The 19,784-nt window shown below is 47.4% G+C and overlaps 1 protein-coding gene across 1 annotated transcript in view; it reads right to left on the bottom strand.

Moving 5' to 3' along the window:
* LOC129682293 (uncharacterized) overlaps positions 1-19,172 on the bottom strand; it is a 22,342-nt gene extending 3,170 nt beyond the window's left edge. Inside the window, exons 1-6 of the mRNA XM_055614538.1 lie at positions 19,056-19,172; positions 16,221-16,349; positions 12,141-12,251; positions 10,580-10,664; positions 2,871-3,032; positions 418-606 (exon numbers count right to left, since the gene is read on the bottom strand). Of these exons, the coding sequence (XP_055470513.1) occupies positions 418-606; positions 2,871-3,032; positions 10,580-10,664; positions 12,141-12,251; positions 16,221-16,349; positions 19,056-19,172 (793 nt within the window). The remainder of the gene's footprint in view (positions 1-417; positions 607-2,870; positions 3,033-10,579; positions 10,665-12,140; positions 12,252-16,220; positions 16,350-19,055) is intronic.
* Positions 19,173-19,784: the final 612 nt, after the last annotated feature.

The following is a 19,784-nucleotide window of genomic DNA, read 5'->3' as shown; positions in this document are numbered from 1 at the left end:
AATAATAATAATAATAATAATAATAATAATAATAATAATAATAATAAACAATAACTACTCTCTGGCCATTCATATGCTTAAAGCTCTCAGGAACTTTTGTTTCTTGTGTTTCTGTCTCAGCTGTCTTCATATACAGTGAGAGATTATAAATAGCACACTATGGAAGAGAGTGGTGCTCTGTTGCCCTCCAACCCATCTACAATTGGGCTGAGACCTTCGAAGAGAAGTTAAAGTGTCAGCTAAGTGACAGGAGAATAGGAGGCAGTGAGTGAGTGACAGCCACTCCCTGGGAAACGTTAGAGCAAGAGGCATTGCTCCTAAAGCAGGGTGCCCTGCCAGCATCCCCCCACACCTTCCTTCTGACAGCCTTCTGGGCCAAGTGTCTATTGGACCACTGTACCCTGATCCTGGACTCACCAAGGAGGCTGCTGTTGAAGAGCCCTTCTGAGCACATGAAAGCCTCTTGCCCTAGTATGATTTCCTTGCCATCTGGCAACTGGAGTTTCTTCTGGTAGCTGGGATGTGAGGTTTTTGCTACCTCCATGTCATAGTCCAGTGCCACATAGCAGTGTTTCTCCTTCAGGTCTCGGATGTAGACTTGCTCAGCTACAAGGCAAGAAAGACCTTCAGCAGGGTCTTGGACAGGCTGTGGGCCAGGCTTTCGAAGGGCAGGGAGCACAAGGAAGTAGCCCTCTCTTGGCAAGAGGCACAAAGGTGGGTCTCTTCAGCATTGCCTAAGTTGCACCTCTGCCATGTATGGTGTTTGTGGGGCCAAGAAATCCTACTCACATTCATTACCTGAGCTTATGGAACACCCCCATGCCTGCTGTTCTCTGAGGCCTCTTCCTTGGAAACACCTGGCAAGTGTTGCCCCTTTCTTTTCTGACAACAGGTTTGAAACCCAGATATGCCTTTTGATTAGGCTTTTACATTTTATCTGCTGTTGTCATGGAGCTTTGAATAAAAGGGACTTCCCTGCACTGCTCACCTGGAGACCCCACCTGCTCTTCAAACCTGCAGACTGTCAGCTGCCACTTTCCATTGATCCACCCACTCTATCCCCTCCTCCTCCAACTCACCCAAGTCCTCCATCCCATCCTCTTCCAGTTCCTCCTTTTCCACTTTATCCTCCACCTCATCTCCTTCAGCCCTTCTTCCTCTTCCAACACCTTCTCCAATTCTTCCAATGCCTTCATCTCTTCCTCTAACTCTTCCTCCTCTTCCTCCTCCTCATTTCATGCCCCCTCTTATTCCTTCTTCTCCTCTCCTTTTTCTTTCCCCTCCTCCTCTTCTTGGTCTTCCTCCCCTCCCCCCCACCTCTTCCTTTTACTCCAGTTGCCCACCCCTCCTTTCCTATTCTTCCCTCTTTATCTTCTTCTGAAACAGGGTCTCATGTAGCCCATGCTGGCCTCCACCCTACTTTAGCTGAAGATGTTTTTGAACTCCTAATCCTCTTGCCTCCACCTTCAGTGTCATGATTATAGGTATATGTCACTCCTGGCCTAACCGAACCTCCTTGCCCATGCTTCTTCCATGCTTTTTTCAAAGCCTGGAGGCTCCCCTGTTCCTTCCCTCCAGTGTTGGCACTGTCTGCTTCTCCCTTCCCTGTCCCTGGCTTCAGGGACTCTGCTGTATCCTAATGTTCCTCTCCTTTACCTGGTTTGGCTTTTGGTGAGACAACTCTAGATCACATCCCACCTACCTCTGCTGTTTACTTGGGTTTAGGTAAATTAGTCAGTCTGTGAGACTGAGGAGACTGAGGAGCTCTGGGACGGTAGAAGCCGGCTTGGAGCAAGACGGGGTCAAGGTGCGTTGAAACCCCAGAAATCTCGTCCTGAGAGCAGCAGGAATAAGATTTCTCCCCACCCTGACATGGCCCTGTGTGTCCCAGCACACATAGCCCTGTGACACACACCACCTTTGCCTCCTCCCACCCCCCACCAAGTCACATAGCTCAGTAGCCACGTGAAACTTCCAGGCAGCTCCTGAAATTCCGCCTTATGCAAATGAGGCATCCCCAGCACCCTGGCCATTGCCAGTGATGCACACTCGCCCTGAGAGCCCCTACCAACTCCAAAGGCTTAAGTAGCCTTTGTTCCCCCTATTAAACAGTCTCACTGAAGCCTGCCTCCTGGGAGTCTTGTTCTGGTTATGCTCACAGCACCTGAGAGCTCTTCCACTTCAGCTGTTCCCACCTCGGTTCCCCCCTTAGGATTCACCAGTTGAGATCCTAGCTGGAAGCAAAGCATGACTGTTTTTTTTTTTTTCATTTTGCCTTTTTATGTTTTGTTGTTGTTGTTGTTGTTTGTTATTCTTTTTAAACTTCCTTCATCTGCAAGGATGAGCATAAATCAGCATTTGGGAGTGTGCCAGGAGAACAGATGGATGGATGGTGCACATCCTTGCTAAGAGTGGGCAGCCAGGAAAATGCCTGACCAGTTCTCACCTTCCTTCTAATCGACTCTATAAGGCTCCAGGGCTCAACCTTTGACTCCTTCTCTAAGACCAGAAAGGCCAGCGGCCTGTTGGAGGCAGGTGTCATGCATATTGCATAAACTAAGAATCTAGCCCAGGAAGAGGGCACAAAGGGGGACAAAGCATTAACCTGTCTAAGCCCTTAGCCAAAGACCCAAGACCCTTGCTGCTTACAGGGTACCAGTTAACTCTCTTCTGCAACAGATTCATAGACAAGCTCCAAGACAATAGGAGAGCCTGTCTTAAAAGAGGTGGACAGTATTCTTGAGGCCGATGCCTGAGGTTGTCCTTCAACTGTCCTCCAATCTCTGGATGCACCTATACACAAATGCACGGAAAGTGAAGGACCTTGTACACAGCACAGGTTCATGCGTCTGAGAATAGTTGTTTCCTACCTGTGGTCACGGAAAATTTTCCATTGTTTGACAGCAGCTTCATGAGATGCTGGGTCAGATCGAAGCCAGCTACCTCCATCCTGGTGGTCGACAGTTCCAAAGGATAGCCATTCATGATGGGCACAAAGTATGTCATCCCCTCTCCTGATTCAATAGCTGTTCCTATGTAAGTGAACATTCTGTAGTTATGATGTGGGGCACGCAGCACATCCTGTCCATTGTTAATTCTGTAGGAAGGGATGGTGGAGGGGAATAACAGAAGGGAAGGGAGAGGGGCCAAGGAGCCAGCTTCCTCCCAAAAGATATGAACTAGAATAGAAGCTGACTACCAGCTTTGGCTATAAGCCCATAGGTTTTCTTGCTAAATCAAACACACAATTTTACCAAAAAGCTGCCAGGGAGATAAGAAAGGAACTGCTGCCTGTACTTGGGTAGGCACTAGGACTCTCTGGGAGGTGCCCTGTGCTTGGAAAGCTTGAACACTATGCCCAGGTTGTGTGCTTTAGTTAGCAAAGTCCCTGGGTGTGCTAGTTCAGAGATAGTGTGACATGCTAAGGGGTTCATGTTAAGGGGTCTACTGCACACTTCAATTAAGCAAAATTAAAGCCTCTTCCAGCTGTGAAAGGGGATGGAGAGTTGGTCCCCTCTCACCTACAACAGCTAAAAATGACAGGCTATTTCCAGAACATTGGCCATCATGTGCCCATAACACTATGATCCCTCAGGAATGGGAGAGGAACACAGTGGGCCATTGCTACTCATGAGCACAGACCAAAAAAAAAAAAATTTCCAAAGTGAAATTTTGGAAAATTTCAATAATATGGAGTTTAAAAGAATTAAATGATTAAATGGCCTTTGTTCCATAGCTCGAAATCAATATTAATTCATCTTAAAGAAGAGGAAAGAATTCATATGCTTATTCATGTATTCAATAAATACTTGTTCTAGCTTTGTTTCTGTGGCTGTGACTAAAAACACCCTGACAGAAACAGCTTAAGAGACAAAAAAAGGTTTATTTCAGCTTACAGTCCACCATATTGGGAAATTAAGACAGCTCGTCAGATCATATCCACAGTCAAAAACAGAGAGAAATGAATGTTCACTTGCTTGCTTGCTTGTACTCAGTTCCCCACACATACAGTTTCCCCACATATACAGTTCGGGACACTTTTGCCTAGGGAATGGTGCCACCTACAGTGGGCTGAGTCTTCCCACATCCATTAACTTACAACAACCCCGGAAGACAGTGCCCACTGGCAAATAGAATTCGGACAGTCCCTCACTGAGACCTTCTTCCCAGGTGACTCGAGGTTTTAGCAAATTTTCAACTCTAATATCACTACGCATAAATTGCATTTTGACAAAATCCAGTAAAAGATGAAATTTTCAGCATACAAGAACACAAGATAACTTACTTAAGTTAGTGAAGAAAATATGAAACCCACAGCTTTAATACTATAAAGCTGAATGTTCTCTCCCTAAAACTGGGGAAAAGACAAGGATTTGTATCCTCACTGCCTCCACTCAGGACAGTAAAGCCCAGGCAGTCAATAGAAAAGAATGAAACAATTAAAAAAAGAAAAAAGAAAAAAATCCACCTGGCTTGGAAATAATAAAGTAAATGTTATTTGTCAAAAAATGTATTTGCCATGGGGCTGGCCAGATGGTGTAGGAAGGAAGATTAAGGCATTTGCCAACAGGCCTGAAGACCTGAGTTCAATTCCTAGGATCTACATGATATAAGGAGAGAATCAACTCTCAAAAGTTGCACTCTGACTGTCACACATATGCTGTGGCACACACAGAATAAATAATGTAGTTTAAAAAAAATTTAAGAATATTTCTTTGCCAGGCAGTGCTGGCACACACCTTTAATCTCAGCACATGGGAGGCAGAGGGAGATATCTGAGTTTGAGACCATCACGGTCTACAGAGTGAGTTCCAGAATAGCTAGGGCAACAACACAGAGAAACCCTCTATAGAAACAAACAAATAATAGTATACATTTGCTAAGTAAATATCTTACAAAATCTACAAAAAAATGAATTTAGTTAGAGTATTAGGGTACAATATCTATGTTCAAAAATCAACTGCTACCCATGCAATAGCAATGAGCAATCAGAAATGAAGAGATGATGGAGTTGGCCAGAGCCTTCAGCACATGCGTGAGTTCAGACCCCAGCAGTTATGTAAATGCTGAGGGTGGGGACACATGTCTGTAACCCTAGCTCTGGGTGGTTGGGGTTAGGGAACAGAGATGGGTTGGCCGCTCTAGTGCATTAGCCAGCCAGTCAGGTCAATCAATTAGTTCCACTCTAGGTTCATTGAGCCAAGACATTGTGTTTAAAAAATAAAATAAAATAAAGCAGAAAGTTACATGCATATTTACAAGTATATAGACACACACACACACACGCATGCCCACAGACACACAGCACAGAGAAATGTGCATGCGCACATATATACATGAACATACATTCGATTGTCATCGAAAGATGTTAGTTTTTCATCCTTGTGACAATTACTAGAGAGGAATTATTTAAAGGGAGGGAAGATTTTTGGCTGATTGTCAATGCAGCTGGCCCCATGTTGAGAGTCTGAGCACCATGGCAGGAACATGGGCAACAGCAGATGTGCTCATAAATGGTAGACAGAAAAAAAAAAAAAAAAAAAAAAAGAGGAAACAAAGGCAGGGGACAGACAGACTCTGTAGGGACATGCCGCCATTGACCTATTCCCCCAAGCAGACCTTTCTTTCAGCTCCAATCACCTCCCAACCTGGAGGATTGTTGTTCCATCAGGAATCAGAGCCCTTGGGATCCAGTCACTGCCCAAATCCTGTCACTGACAACCCCATGATAACCCAAGCCTGCTGGGGACAGTTCACACTCAAACCGTAACAAATAATGCCACTTTCAACAGCATCAGAACATGTGAGACACTTAGCAATACATCTGATGACATCTGATGACAGACATGGCCTGGACAACTGCAAGTCCCATCGAAATGCCAAGAGAGACCCAGACCTCTCAGACACACCACAGTCCATGGTTTAAGATTCTGACTCTTTCAAAATTGACCATGCTTTCAACACAGCCCCAAGCGAACCCAAAGGGGTGTGGCGTTGACAGTTTTTGGTTGGTTGGTTTTCGGTTTCTCTTGTTTTCAGAACCTGACAACCTGACCTTAAAATCCATGCAGGCATGCCTAAGACCTAGCAAAGCCCACATTTCAAAATCAAGACATCCAGAGGGTAGGACAAACTTCTCCTCATTTAAAGACTCAGAGTGCACCAGAATATCAAAATCATGTGGTATCCATTTAGAATCAGAAAAAAAAAAAAAAGGTTTGAAAAGAGAGATTTGCTGGAACCGCGCCATGAGAGGTCAGCTGGCACATACGTGAGAAACTCATCAAAAAGCACACAAGGCTTTTCAAGAAAGGAAAATGAATCTTGTCTCTCTCCTCTCTCTCTCTATTTTAGGTTACAAAATGTGGTTGATTTACTTATTTAATGGTGCAAAATAACAGGTTTCACTGAGACAGTTCTATGCTTGCTAGTTTGGTCATGTTGTCCATCTTCCACTTCCTCTTGCCCTCTTGTCTCTGCCTCCAGTCCCAAATAGGTCTCTTCTATTTCCTTTCTTTTTTTTTCTAATGATCTATTTTTATGTGTGTAAGTGTTTTTCCTGTGCATGTGTGCCTGTGTGTGTGTGTGTGTGTGTGTGTGTGTGTGTGTGTGTGTGGTTTGTGTACACATGCCTGCTTGGTGCTCTTCCATAAAGCCAGAAGAGAGACTACTCAGATCTTCTGGAACTAGAGTTACAGACAGTTGTGTGCTTCCATGAGAGTGATGGAAATTGAACTTTGGTCCTTCAACAGAGTAGCCTGTGCCCTTAACTGTTGAGCCATCTCTCTATCCCCCTTCTTTCTTTTTTTTAATATTTTAATTTATCCTTTGAAAAATGTATACTTATACAATGCATTGGATCACATCCCTCCTTACCTACCTCCAACTCTTTTGGTAGCTCACCCCTCTTACTCCCAACTTCATGTCATCCACATTTTTTTGTTGTTGTTGTCATTTACAACCCTGACCTCTCAGGGTTCTGAGTGCTGTCTTTATGCCCATGGACATGCCTAAGGGACCAGGGACCCACTAGCAGCTATGTCCCCTGTGAACGAGAACTTCTGAAAAGAAGCTGTGTCTGAAAAGGATGACTGACTGATTAGAACTTCATCACTATAGAGACTGGAATATTGCAGGCCTGGAGACTAATTACCTTATCTCAGGCTAGCTTTAGCACCTGGAACAGCCTTTTCTTGCCCACCTCTGTGTTGGAACTAAAGTCCTGTGACTATCAGATTTTTTTTAATGAAATATATTAACTTAGCAAATCCGCAGATCCATTAACCCAAAAGGTAAGAATGTCATCAGATAAGTATCTTGGGCCTATAGAAAAGCTTCCCTCATCTTGCTGTTCCTGCTTCTCTGATATGCTCACCAAGGTGTTTTAAATTTGCCTTGATTTGACTTTCTTTGTTCTATTACTCCAACCAAGTAACAGGCACGGAGATAACCTTGAACCCCTGCACAGATGTAGTCCATGGCAGTTCAGTGTCCAAGTGGGTTCCATAGAAATAGGAAGAGGGACTGCCTCTGACATAATCTGATTGGCCTGCTCTTTGATCACTTCCCCCTGAGGAGGGAGCAGCCTTACCAGGCCACAGAAGATAACAATGCAGCCACTCCTGATATGATCTGATAGACTAAGATCAGAAGGAAGGAGAAGGAAAGCCCCTATCAGTGGACTTGGGGAGGGGCATGAGTGAAGAAAGGGGAGGGAGGGTGGGAACAAGAGGGGAGGAGGGAGGGGTTTATGGGGGGATACAAAGTGAATAAAGAGTAATTAATAAAATTAAGTTAAATTTTAAAAAAACTATAAAATGTCATGAAAATGCTTGTACATTGGGAGATGTAATAACCTAAATCTATGTTCTTAAGCCACTATTTCTTAAAATGGCTCCATAATAAACTTTTTATTCCTTTAAAGTTAGAGCTGTGGTTTTTTTTTGTGTGTGTGTGTTGACACCCCAAAGGAGAGTAACCCTCCCTCACTCAGTACCCTTCTATTGTCCACAGCTAAGATGGATCTTTTCCAATAAACACACGTTTTGTTCCTATCTTATAGGATACATCAACAATCCATTCAAAATGGACCATAGAACTGAATGTTAAACTAAAATCTATAAATGTCTAGAAGAGAGCCGAAAGCCTTTGGGTCCAGCAAATTATTTTTGGGTGTGGCATCAAACATGAAAACACTGATAAATGGAACTCTGTAAAAATTAATACCTATTCTTAAAAAGACAGTGGGAAGAGAAGTGGAACCCATATAGCTGGTAAAAGACATGTAAACAGGACTGGAAAAAGAGCTGTCAAAATGCACAAGTGAATTCATGAGAATCTGGTTAAACCTGAGAGCCACTCCACCACTGAAGTAGACATGGAGAGTCAACAAACACAAAAGGATATGCTCAGTGTCCTTGGCTGTGAGGGGGGCTCAAATCAAAAGCTGGAGGAGACACCACTGCACCTCCATGAGAATGGGCACAATAATACTGGCCATTCAGAGAGCTGGCAGTCGGGATAGTTAGTATGGTCAACTTGACAGGATCTAGAATCACCTAGATGGCAAGCCTCTGGGCAAGTCTGTAAGGAAGCTTCAGGGTTGGGTTAATTGAGGAAGGAGGCCACACCCTGAATGCCGGTGGCGCCATCCAGTGGACTGGGATCCTAGACTGAACACAAAGAAGAAAGTGAGCTGAGCCCCAGCCACCATCTCTGTCTGCTATGTGGCCAGCAGCCCGTAAGCTCCTACCACCATGCCTTCCCTGCCACGACGGGCAGTGCCTTCACACTGTGAGCCTTCACACTGTGAGCCTTCACACTGTGAGCCTTCACACTGTGAGCCTTCATCCCTTCCTTACTTCACCTGCTTCTGTCAGGTATCTTGACACAGAAAAGGGATAATACAGCAGAGCTGTGCAAGAACCATGGAGGGCCACTGACGTTCCACACGGGACGGGAAGAGACTTGCAAACATTTACAGGGGCTTTAGCATAACCCCCCGCCCCCCCCCCACACACACACACAAACAGCCATTCACGGATAAGTAGACAAAAGCTCAGCACTTTCCTGAAATGGAACCACACTATCATGGCTCAGTAAGAAGAGGAAGTGAGCTACTGATGCCAGTGACAGCGTGAAAGAACCTCCACACAGTGAACAAAGTGCAAAACAACGAGTGATGATCTCATGCTGGCTGCACAGTTCCATTCACAAAATGCTACAAAATATAACGAGTGGGAGGGGCAGAAAGGCACAGCGGCATCCTTGTCTATGACTTCGATGTTTTTGTGAGCACACCCATGTGTCAGAGCTCATTAATGCTGTTAATTTCATTCAGTAACACTTTAGAATATTGGTTAAGAAAAAAAAAAAATGAGGCCAGCAAATGTCTACATCCTGGGAGCATTCTGTGTCACCAGAGGGAAAAATGGAAGGAGTCAGAACAGGAACCGGGTGCGTGTGAGAAATAATTCATTATGGTCCATTTTCATTCTATGGTTTGTTCAGAGCTTAGCAGAGGTCCACAGAGAAGGAAGCACTAGGCTCTGTCTTCCCCAGCTAGCAACTGGAAAGTACTGTATTTTAGTTTAACTTAGGTTGAAACATTATAGACTGCCAGGTGACTGAGTCTGAGTATCTAAAAAGGGGAGGGGAATCTGGGTCCCCAAGCAGACAAGGAGTTGAGGGAGGGGACTATGGTAGAGGAGGGAGAAGAGTTTAACTCTGGAGAACCAGCTTACAGGATACAGAGGGCAGGGGTGTGTTTGCAATCAGGGGCCATAAAAACCTGCTGCAGAGGACCTGTCAGGGGGTTCACAAATGCCTTTAACTCCAGTGCCAGGGGATCCATGCCTCTGGTTTCTGAGGCCACTGTGCACAGATACACACACACACACACACACACAGAGAGAGAGAGAGAGAGAGAGAGAGAGAGAGAGAGAATTAAAAATATTTTTTAAGAAACAAAAACAGACAGGCATGGTATCACACACCTATAATCCCAGCACTCAAGGAGGCAGAGACAGTCCAGCCTAGTCTACACAGAGAAACCAAAACCAAACCAAAAACAAACAAACCCCAAAAAACAAAGACCACATTTTACACCAAATTATCACATGAACTATTCTGCATTTTGCTTCACTGCTCGCTACTCTTGAGTCTACAGTGTTCTAATTATGAAGTGAGGATAACTGTGAGCCTTGAAGAGTGTTCTTTGCTTTTTTTTTTTCAATGAACAGCTGCTTGTGTGTGTGTGTGTGTGTGTGTGTGTATGTGTGTGTGTGTGTGTGTGTGTGTGTGCATGTGTCTGTGTTGTTCAGTCACATGCCTGCACATACGTGGGGGTCAGTGGACAGTCTTCAGGAGTCAGTTCTCTCCTTCCACCATGTGGGTCCTGGGGATTGAACTTGGGTCATTAGGCTTGGCAGCAAGCTCCTTTACCCATTGACCCACCTTGTCCTGCCTCCTGCCTTTTTATTTTTCTTTCAAGGAGAGGCTGCAGGCTGCGGTGAGTCTCCCTAGCCCCAAGAACTAGACACTGTGCTAGGAAGAACAGGAATCCCACAGGGCCACTCACCAGAGGTTCTGCCAGTAGCGTATAAGGAGAGGACACATTGATTAGCCAGGAACAGGGCAGGGACGTTGAAGGTTTCAAATAGGATCTGGGGAGGAAAATTGGCATGCTAGCTGGCCAGGTGACACACACTGCTCCAGCGCTCTGAGTACATCTTGCAGCAGGCTGTGGCTCCATGGAGACTAAGCCCAGGGTGGGCAGCACCCATCTCCATCCAGCTCTGCTCCTAAACAGTTGGTCTAGTTTCTTTCTGTGGCTGTGATAAAACACTCTGACCAAAGCAGCTTAGGGGAGGAAAAAGTTTATTGGGTAAATACTTGCTGGTCATGGTTCATCACCGAGGGAAGTCCATGATGAGCCCTGCATCCCCAAGCATGAGGAACCATGCTTGCTGGCTTCCTCAAAGGCTCAGGCCTCAAGCTAGCTTTCTTATACCACCCAGGAACACCTGCAGGAATGATGACTATTCCACAGACAGCTCGCAACCACTGATCACCACTGATCACTTTCATACCTGAAGGTGTGGCCCCGGAAAGGGCTGCTTGAAACTGTTTGTAGGAAGCCACTTTGCTGTGAGTAGACCTGTAAGTCTCTATCTAGACAAGTGAGACTGAGTCAGGGGCTGAGGAGAGCAGGTGGTTTGTCCAAGGAGGAGGAGAAGACAAAGGGGAAAGCCCCAGCCATGAGAGCCAATCGTGGGCTTTTCTGCTCTGGGATAGACTTGAACTTTCATCTGCATGTGTCTCTGTCCTGCTGGGCTCCTCAGAGAGCAGCACCCACAGCCTCCAGCTGAGCTCGGCTATTCCGCCCCTGCCTTTACAGTTCCTCATGGGCCTCCTTGTTGGTGCACACACTCTTGCTCCATTATCTGCTACAGCTGTGGAGTGGCACGGGCAGCTGGGCTGGGGCAGTTTCATGCCTCTCTTAGCCCTCTCTAGTTTGCTGAAACCCTCTTGGACATTGGATGCTTTTTGGGTGAAACCTGCCATTCCCAGTGCTCAGGGGACCCAGCTGTGGCCATTTCCGTGATTTGATTATCCACACTGAGGAGTGGGGGTGGGGTTGTCAGTGGCCAGTTTGGGGCTGGTTTGATGTAAGCTCATGCCTGCACCATGACGGGCAGAACTGCTGTTTCCCAGTCTAGGACGCAAACACATCTCTGAGATGTGCAGACCATGCCTTAGTCCTCGCCCTGCATATGGGGGACTACTCACTGCAGGAGCTCCCACTGGGCTCCAGGGATGCCAGCCAGATGGGCCAGCTCAGCTGCCTGCTTAGTTCACCTCCCTGTGTCTTTAGAAGCTGAGCCTTGGGGTGAGAACTCTTGACAGCTGTGAGGCTGCGGGGAGGGCAGGGGGGAGGAAGGCTAGCAGCTTCCTGCAGCCACTGCATCTAGCCCCACTGTCACCTGAGGACTACTTTGTCATCTCTGCTCTGGTGGGAACACTCACAGACCGGGGTCCACCACCAACTCCATCATGGTGGGAAGAACCAGAATGAGGCCCAAGGCAGAGACAGGGAACTTTTAAGGGCAGGAAGGGAACAGGACTCCAGGCGCCATTACCTGCGTCATTCTCCATTTAACGTCCTTCTTGTTTAACGGCGGCTCTGTTATCATTATGGGATGCTGATCAGGGGCAATTCGGAGGACACTGTAGAAAGAGTGATGCCAAATCTGCAGGAGAGAGGACAGTAGCTGAGCTGTTTTCTCTCACCCATCTATTGATCTACATATCAGACTCATCTATTAGCTATCTAAATCATCTTCTGTCTTCTGTTTACCATCTAGCCTCTCTATATCTATCTATATCTATCTGTGTGTGTGTGTGTGTATATATATATATATATATATTTACAGATATGTGCGTATATAGCTGCCACCTATATGTTTATCTCATTACCTGTTTATTGTCTATTATCTGTGTGTCTGTTTTCTCTTGTCTATTCTGCATTTGTGTCTGCATCTGTGTCCATCATCCATCTATCTGTTATCTATCATGTGCTTCCTGGTACAAATGGCTGAGGTGCCTATTTAACATATCAAAGCGGACCTGGCTGCCAGGCCCCCTTGGTCCCTTCCTGTTACAGGGTATGACTAGCATAGCCTACCCTCTACCCTAAACTCCTTCAGCCCAAGGTCTGGGTTGCCCTTCCCCCAGCTGCTCTTCTCTATATAATCCAGCCATTTTAGTTACCTGGCTCTTTCCTATACCCTTTACTATTCTAGCCTCTTAGCCTGGTTTTCTCCTCTCCCTTGATCCTCTCTTCTCACATGGCCCATCTTATTCTGGCCATGTCTACTCTAGACTTGCTGTGCTATGCTCTCACTTTTATCTACAATAAACATTCTCCTCCACTCTGCCTCCTAGGAGCAGTTATGTTCTTCGTTTCTTTTGTTTTTTTTTCTTTTCATTCACTATCTACCTATCAGTTATCTATTACTTATCATCTATCACCTATCAACCATCTATCTCTGCCTGTCATTTATTACCTAGCTATCATCTCTGTTATGTAGTCCTCCATCATCTGACAAATGAGTGCAGTTGAACTCCAGATCTGCAGATTCTACATGCAAAGATTTAGCCAACCAAGAATCAAAAATGTTTGGGGAGAAAAACAACTGAGGCACTCAGTTGGTATAATATTTCTCTAGCACGCACAGAGTCCTCGGTTCCATCCCAGCACTGCAAAAACCAGACAAGGTAATGTACACCTGAAATTCCAGCACTCAAGAGGTAAAGGCAGGAGAGTCAAAAGCTGAAGGCCACTTTAAACTACACAGCAAGTTGGAGGCCAGCCTCGGCTACATGAGACCCTGTCTCAAAAGAAAAGAAAAAAAAAATCTGTGCCTGCAGCGAACATACTCAGATTTCCTTCCTTGTCCCTCTTCTTTACTCCTTGTCACTGCTCTTAAGCAATTCAGTACCCATCATTTAGTGCGGTGACGACACTGGGGTTTTGTAGCCTATTTAGAGATGACAAGGAACACATGAAAGGACTTAGCTGGCACCCTGCAAATACTGCAAGTGTAGCCATTGCAGGTGGCAATCCAGGGATCTGGCTGTCTGAAAAGCCCCTGGACCAGACTCTGTAATTCCAAAGGATGGATGAATTGTAAACAGCACCTCTGACTTGCTGTCAAGACACAGCATGATCCAGCCTCCAGGCCCGAAGTTATGGAATGGGGCTGGCAGGAACTAGCAGGCCCAGTGCTGTCTAAAGGGTACCCTAGGATCTGATGGGTGACAGATATGTGCACCAAAACTCAGGGGCAAGATGAAAACTAAGGTTGTTTAGGTGCCACAGAGAAAGCCCAGCAATGATGGAAGTTGGTCATATAGTATGTGCCTAATCAAGACTATCAAAGTGACCTTAGTGAGCCTCTGTCTTCATTTTTCAAATGGGAGAGACCACCCACCACCTCAAGGAGTATGGGCTTCAGATGATAGGGTTGCCAAGGAAGCTGGCTTTTCATTTCTGCTGTAAGGCGCTGGCCACTGAGCCATCATCTTCACTAGATTGGCAGTACCTGCTTGTAAAAGTCTGTCAGGACAAACCTGAGCCAAGGAGAGGACGGGCAGGATCATTGGATTCTCACCGGAACATTCAGCCACTCCTACTGGACACTTATACAGCATTCTACTCTAATTGCATGTGTCCTTGTGGTTTCTGGTGGGCCTAGGGTGCTAAGGGAAGAGCTTTGTCCATGTAGCCATGGGTATAATGGCTGCCCTTGCTTGTCAACTTGATTATATCTGGAATTAACTAAAACCCAAACATGCTGGGCACAACTATGAGGGGTTTTTGCTTAGTTAGATCATTTGAAGTGGGAAGAGCTACTTTTCGTTCCAGATCTTTTGAGGTGAGAAGACACACCTTTAATCTGGGAAACTGCTACTTTCCTATATAAACTGCTGGTGACCTATCTAAAGAACATGGAAGAAGGAAACTCTTGCTCTTGCTCTTGCTCTTGCTCTCACTATCAAGTCCATTCCTTCACAAGCATTAGAGCCTACACCTTCAGGATTCCGGCATATTCTGAAGACCAGCTGAGACATCCAGCCTTTTGGACTGAACAACAACTGAATTCTTGGACCTTCCAACCATAGGCAGCCATTATTGGTTTAGCTGGACCACAACCTGTAAATTATTCTAATAAATCCCCTTTCTATACATAGAGAGATTCATTCGTTAAATTGTTGCCCTAGAGAACCCTGACCAATCTAATGGGGAAGCCATCATCCATGCTGACTGAGGACCTTCCAGTGTGTCTGTTTTGGGGTTTCCTATGCACCTTTCAGTGACCTCTACCCTATGTTGTGCAAGTTAGACCATTCTTCTCCATCTTCTCACATGGTCATGCTCTGTAGTGTAGCTGTGTCCTGATCTCCTCTCCTTAGACCACAGCCACATGAATTATAATCCACAGTAGCGGCTTCATTTTGATTTGATTACCATTTTGTTTTGGTTTTGAGACAAGGCCTAGTAGTCTAGACAAGGCCTAATAGTCTTGAACTCCTGACTCTCCCGCTTCTGCCACCCCAGGGCTGGGATGGCAAGTGAGTACCTCCACACAGCTCAACTTGAAATGCCGTGTCTTGGGATGGATGACTCATCAGTTAACAGCACTGTCTGCTCTTGCAAAGTACCAGCATTCAATTCCCAGTAGCCACATGGTGGCTCACATTCAGTGCTACCTGCTCCTTCAGGACCCAGGCTGTGCCCAGATCCCTGATCCAGAGAAACTGCAAGGGTAGAACCAGGAGTCACTGTCTAAAGCCTCTGGCCTTTAAACCGATTGCTTAAGCTGTGTTAGTGCATTGCTGTATCTGAGTTATGATCCCAAAATCCCTATGTGGATGCCCTAAGACCTCAGAGTGTCACCATCTCTGAAATAGTGGCAGCAGGTGTCATATACTGGAATGGTGTGTCCCTAATCCAACTCAGGTACTACATTGGTAAAAAATGGGAATTCTGAGGCAAACACACACACACACACACACACACACACACACACACACACACGGAGAATGCTCTGTGGAGATGAGAGCAGGGACTGAAGCCATGCTCTACAAATGGATGAGCATCCTCAAATTTGCCAAATTTGTCAGCAAGCCTTCCAGAAACCAGGAAGCAGCCTGAGGCAGGCTCTCCCTCACAGCCCTCAGCAGCAGTACTGTGCCAACACCTTGACCTTGAGGGCTATGAAGCATCAGATTTCTGAGGCTTATGCCTGCTGTGTTGTGGGGCTTCATTACAGCTGCCTTCAGTGTTAGAATGTAAGCAACACGCCCTTGAGTGCAGGTGTCATGGACAGCTGCTTAGACCATACGTTGCTTTTCTCTGAGGCTAAGGACTTCTTATCCATCACTCTGTCCCAGCCATGACAGCATAGGAATGATCACATCATCTTATAGACAAGGAATCTGAGGGTGTCGGAGGCCGGGCCCCATGTCCTGGTGGTGTAGACAGTAAGCAAAGGAGGCAGGACTGGAACTGAGGTCTCCTGACTTGGATCTCTGAGGCTGTGACTATGGAAGGACTTAGAGCCACAACAGAGCTAGGTCCCGACGGCAGGTCCCCCCTCAGTGCCAAAGGTAGTGGCTGGGGTGTGACTGGCCCTCCCCAAGAGGCTGTAGCTCACCTTCTCCATATTGTCCCAGTTGGTGATGGTTCCCCGGGTGATGGGGTAGTACAAGTTCAGATGAAGTAGATTATTCTGGGCCTCACCTCCAATGAACCAGTCTTCTTTTTCCAACCCCACTAGCAGGTTCTGAAAAACACAGGCAGGACAGGACAGGACAGCCCCTGAGAGTGGCAGGCTAGGGCTGGGCCTACCGTAGCTGGCTCTCACCCGTGGACATGAGCCAGTGCCATGAGGCTGCCGGGAGCTGGTGTCAGTCACCAGCCTAGACAAGGGCAGAGGCTCTCCAACCATGAAGACTTTCAGCAGTGGTTACTAACAAAAGGGAACATTGCCTTGAGCTGCTGAGGGTAACTGTGAGGACTCTCACTGCAGGTGTGGGACCTGAGACCAGCAGAGGAATACTATGGGATGGAAAGCTTGGAGGCACATCCTGCACACGTGTTCTGGAAGACTTTGCTGGAAAAGGGAATGCAGCATGAGCTGGCTCCTGGGTTTCGGGAAGATGGACTTAGCTACCTTCAAGGTGGACTGAACTTTCCATGCTGTCAGAGGGCCTGGGCATCTATTTCAGTCCACAAAAGCCAGACATTAGGATCAGAGCTGTGAAGACTTCGCAAGAAACTTGTCTGGATGAATGGAAGGGGGAAGGGAACCCAGCTAGGAGAAAGACTGAAGAGCTATGCCCACATTTGAGCCGGAGCCCAGGAAAGAAGGAAGCAGGGAAGGTGGCCATTCCAGTGTATATAGAAGGCTGGCTCAGGGAGGCTGTAGAGGAACCCCTCCGTCACACACACTCATCAGAGGAGTTTAGGGTCTCCAGGATAATCGCATGCTTACACTAGAGGAGAGCAACCTGCATGGGGCAGTAGTACAACAGGAAGGAGGGGCAGGGGGACGGGGCGCTATTGTGGCAAGACAGTCAGAGGGCTGGACAGTGTTGCAATGCTGGGAGGCTGCATGCTGCATGAGTGCGTACCACCATGTTATCATGCAGCTGTGTAGTACAGGGGTGCATGGTGCATGGCGCAATGGTACCTTGCTACAGTGGAGCAGCACAATGATGCTGGAAGGCTGAATATGTGCAGGGTACCACAGCGCAGCCATGCAGCTGTGTGGCAGTACCATGCTGCAGTATTGCTGTGCTATGGTGGCGCATGACACGTGGAGCATGCTGCAACGTTACCTTGCAGCAGTGGAGCATCCCAGTGATGCTGCAGGGTTACCTTAATACCATGCTGTAGGCATGCTGCAATAGGACAGTAGGTTTTCAAGCTAGGCCTGTGCCTGAGGCAGCCACAACCCAGCTGAACAGAGTTTGGTGTCATGAGCCATCTAGGCCTGTCTTCAGCCTTGGCCTTGGTTTGAAAAGCATCAGCCAAGACCTCGGGTGAGCTTCTCACCTTCACAAGCTCCCCCTATCCTTCTCTGCCAACTGGGAGCAATTCTGTGCCCGTGCACTGCTGAAAGATCAGGGGGACATGGCATTGTCAAAGTTGTGCCTCCTCTGATGCTTTCAGATTGTGGTTGTGTGAGTGTGGGAATCAGGTACAGTTACCCAGGTTTGAAGCTACCATTTACTGCAACAAGGTAGACAGGGATGGGGCCCAGTGTCCTGACCCTGAGTGGCATGTGGGCCAGGACTGAAATGGAAAGAATGACTTTGCCCTTGTTCAGCCTCTTTGTCACCTCCAGTCTTCCCATCAAAGACCCTGCTGCCTTCCTACTGCCTCTACCGGCCCTGGGTAGAGATCTGGGTCGTGGGGAAGACTACAAATGAGTCTCATGCCTGAAGAAGGAAGTGAAGGAAATGGACTCTTCTGAACGTGGAAGCCACTCCTGCTGCCCAGGACTGGGGCAAGGCTCACAGGGAACATGGCTGATGAAAGGCAAGCCTGAAGGAGGAGGAGGAGAAAGGCTGGGTAGGAGATCTGCTTATGGTCCTCATGGTGACGTGGACGTGAGGTGGACTTTTCCCATGCTGTGACCCTCTTTTTGTCCTACATAACAGATACATGAGCACTGCTGGTGCCCACACTGCTCTGGGCACAATGTCCCCTTGGCCATAGCTCTGCCTTCAGGGGTTCTGTGAATCCACATTCTGCAAACATCATCTGCCCTGACTGCCTCTGCCACACTCATACACCTAACACTGCAGCGACTCTCTCTCTCTCTCTCTCTCTCTCTCTCCCTCTCTCTCCCTCTCTCTCCCTCTCTCGCTACAGATGGGTACATTGTTTATAACTCATGCTACACAGGTCTGGGTAAGAAGACATTCCAATGTCCCAGGCACCCACTGGGACACACCCAGAAATGAGAGGCCCAACTGTACTGTTACTGTGTGCTTCTCTTCCCACTGGGGCTATGGGATGACTTCCCACATTAAGGCTTTACACTACAGAGAGAGAGAGATGCTGCACATCAGGGGGAGCTGGAGGCTATCAGAATGACGGAGGAGGAGGGAGCAATGCCTGTGGGGAAGGGTGCTGCCAGTCAAGCTCAGAGGCGGGGTCCCTGGCGTGGGAGGAGAAGGTTGCCAGCAGTTCCATTGGGACCCAAAGGCTATTGCTAGAGGGGGTGGTACTGGAGACAAAGGGAAGCTGCACCCAGAGGAAGGTGCCCATGCTGGAAGGTGCCCGTGCTGGAGGGTGTGGAAGAGCCTGCAGCCGAGATGGGAGCTGTTTGCTTCATGCCCTCTACTCTGTCCCTAAGGCCACCTTCTTGAGCCATCTGACAGGAAGCAGTCTGGATGGAAGTCGGAGACTTGGGAGCCATGATAGTCACAGCAACCGGAACAGCACAGGAGGCTAGAAGATGAAGCAGGAGGCCACTCACATCATATTTCAGTTTCCCGAGGATGGTAGGGAAGACAGCCAGGGGGGCCTCAGTTCCTGCAAAGCCAACCTTGCTGGAGCCAGAACCATAGTCACAGATGACGGGTGTGCGGTCCATTATGCTGTGGCCTGGACACGCCTGCAGGGAGAGATCACTGTCATTTCTTGTCCCAGCAGGATCTGTGCCAGCAGCAGGACAGAGGCTCCTTGTAACTAGGAGCAAGGTCAGCCTGAACAAAAGCCACTTGGCGGGTGCTGTGACAGTTTAGGAATGGACATCTTTAAACAGCCCTGTGCACACAGTTATCCTACACACCAACATCCCTAGGCTGTCCTGGGAGGAGCTTTTTGTGACCCTGCCTGCTCCCCATGCTCCCTCCAAAACAAATGAAGCATTTACAGAAAGCTGTTTGGAGTGCCTAGGACATAAGTCAATCACAAGGAAAACAGGTCTGTCTGGGGGCGAACCTCTGGGTGGGTCTGCCTGGTTTGCCCTAGTTTCGACACTGAAGAAACAGTGTCCCTGAAACCTCTGGTGTGGGACAAACTGGGACAGACCACAGGCCTTCCTGAGGAGAACACTATGCATGTAGGTTGGGATGGGGCAACGTGCCATCCGAAGTGTAAGAACACAGAAGTTGCCTGTGGCTGCAGAGCTAGGCAGGCTCGAGGCTCAGGAAGCTTGGAAGAGTGGATATATTGACAGAGATTTTATAGCAAAAGCTTGGGC

This window comes from Psammomys obesus, unplaced genomic scaffold, assembly GCF_907164565.1.
Source record: "Psammomys obesus unplaced genomic scaffold, mPsaObe1.curated_primary_1811, whole genome shotgun sequence".
Lineage (NCBI taxonomy): Eukaryota > Metazoa > Chordata > Mammalia > Rodentia > Muridae > Psammomys > Psammomys obesus.
This window is presented reverse-complemented; position numbering and strand designations above follow the sequence as displayed.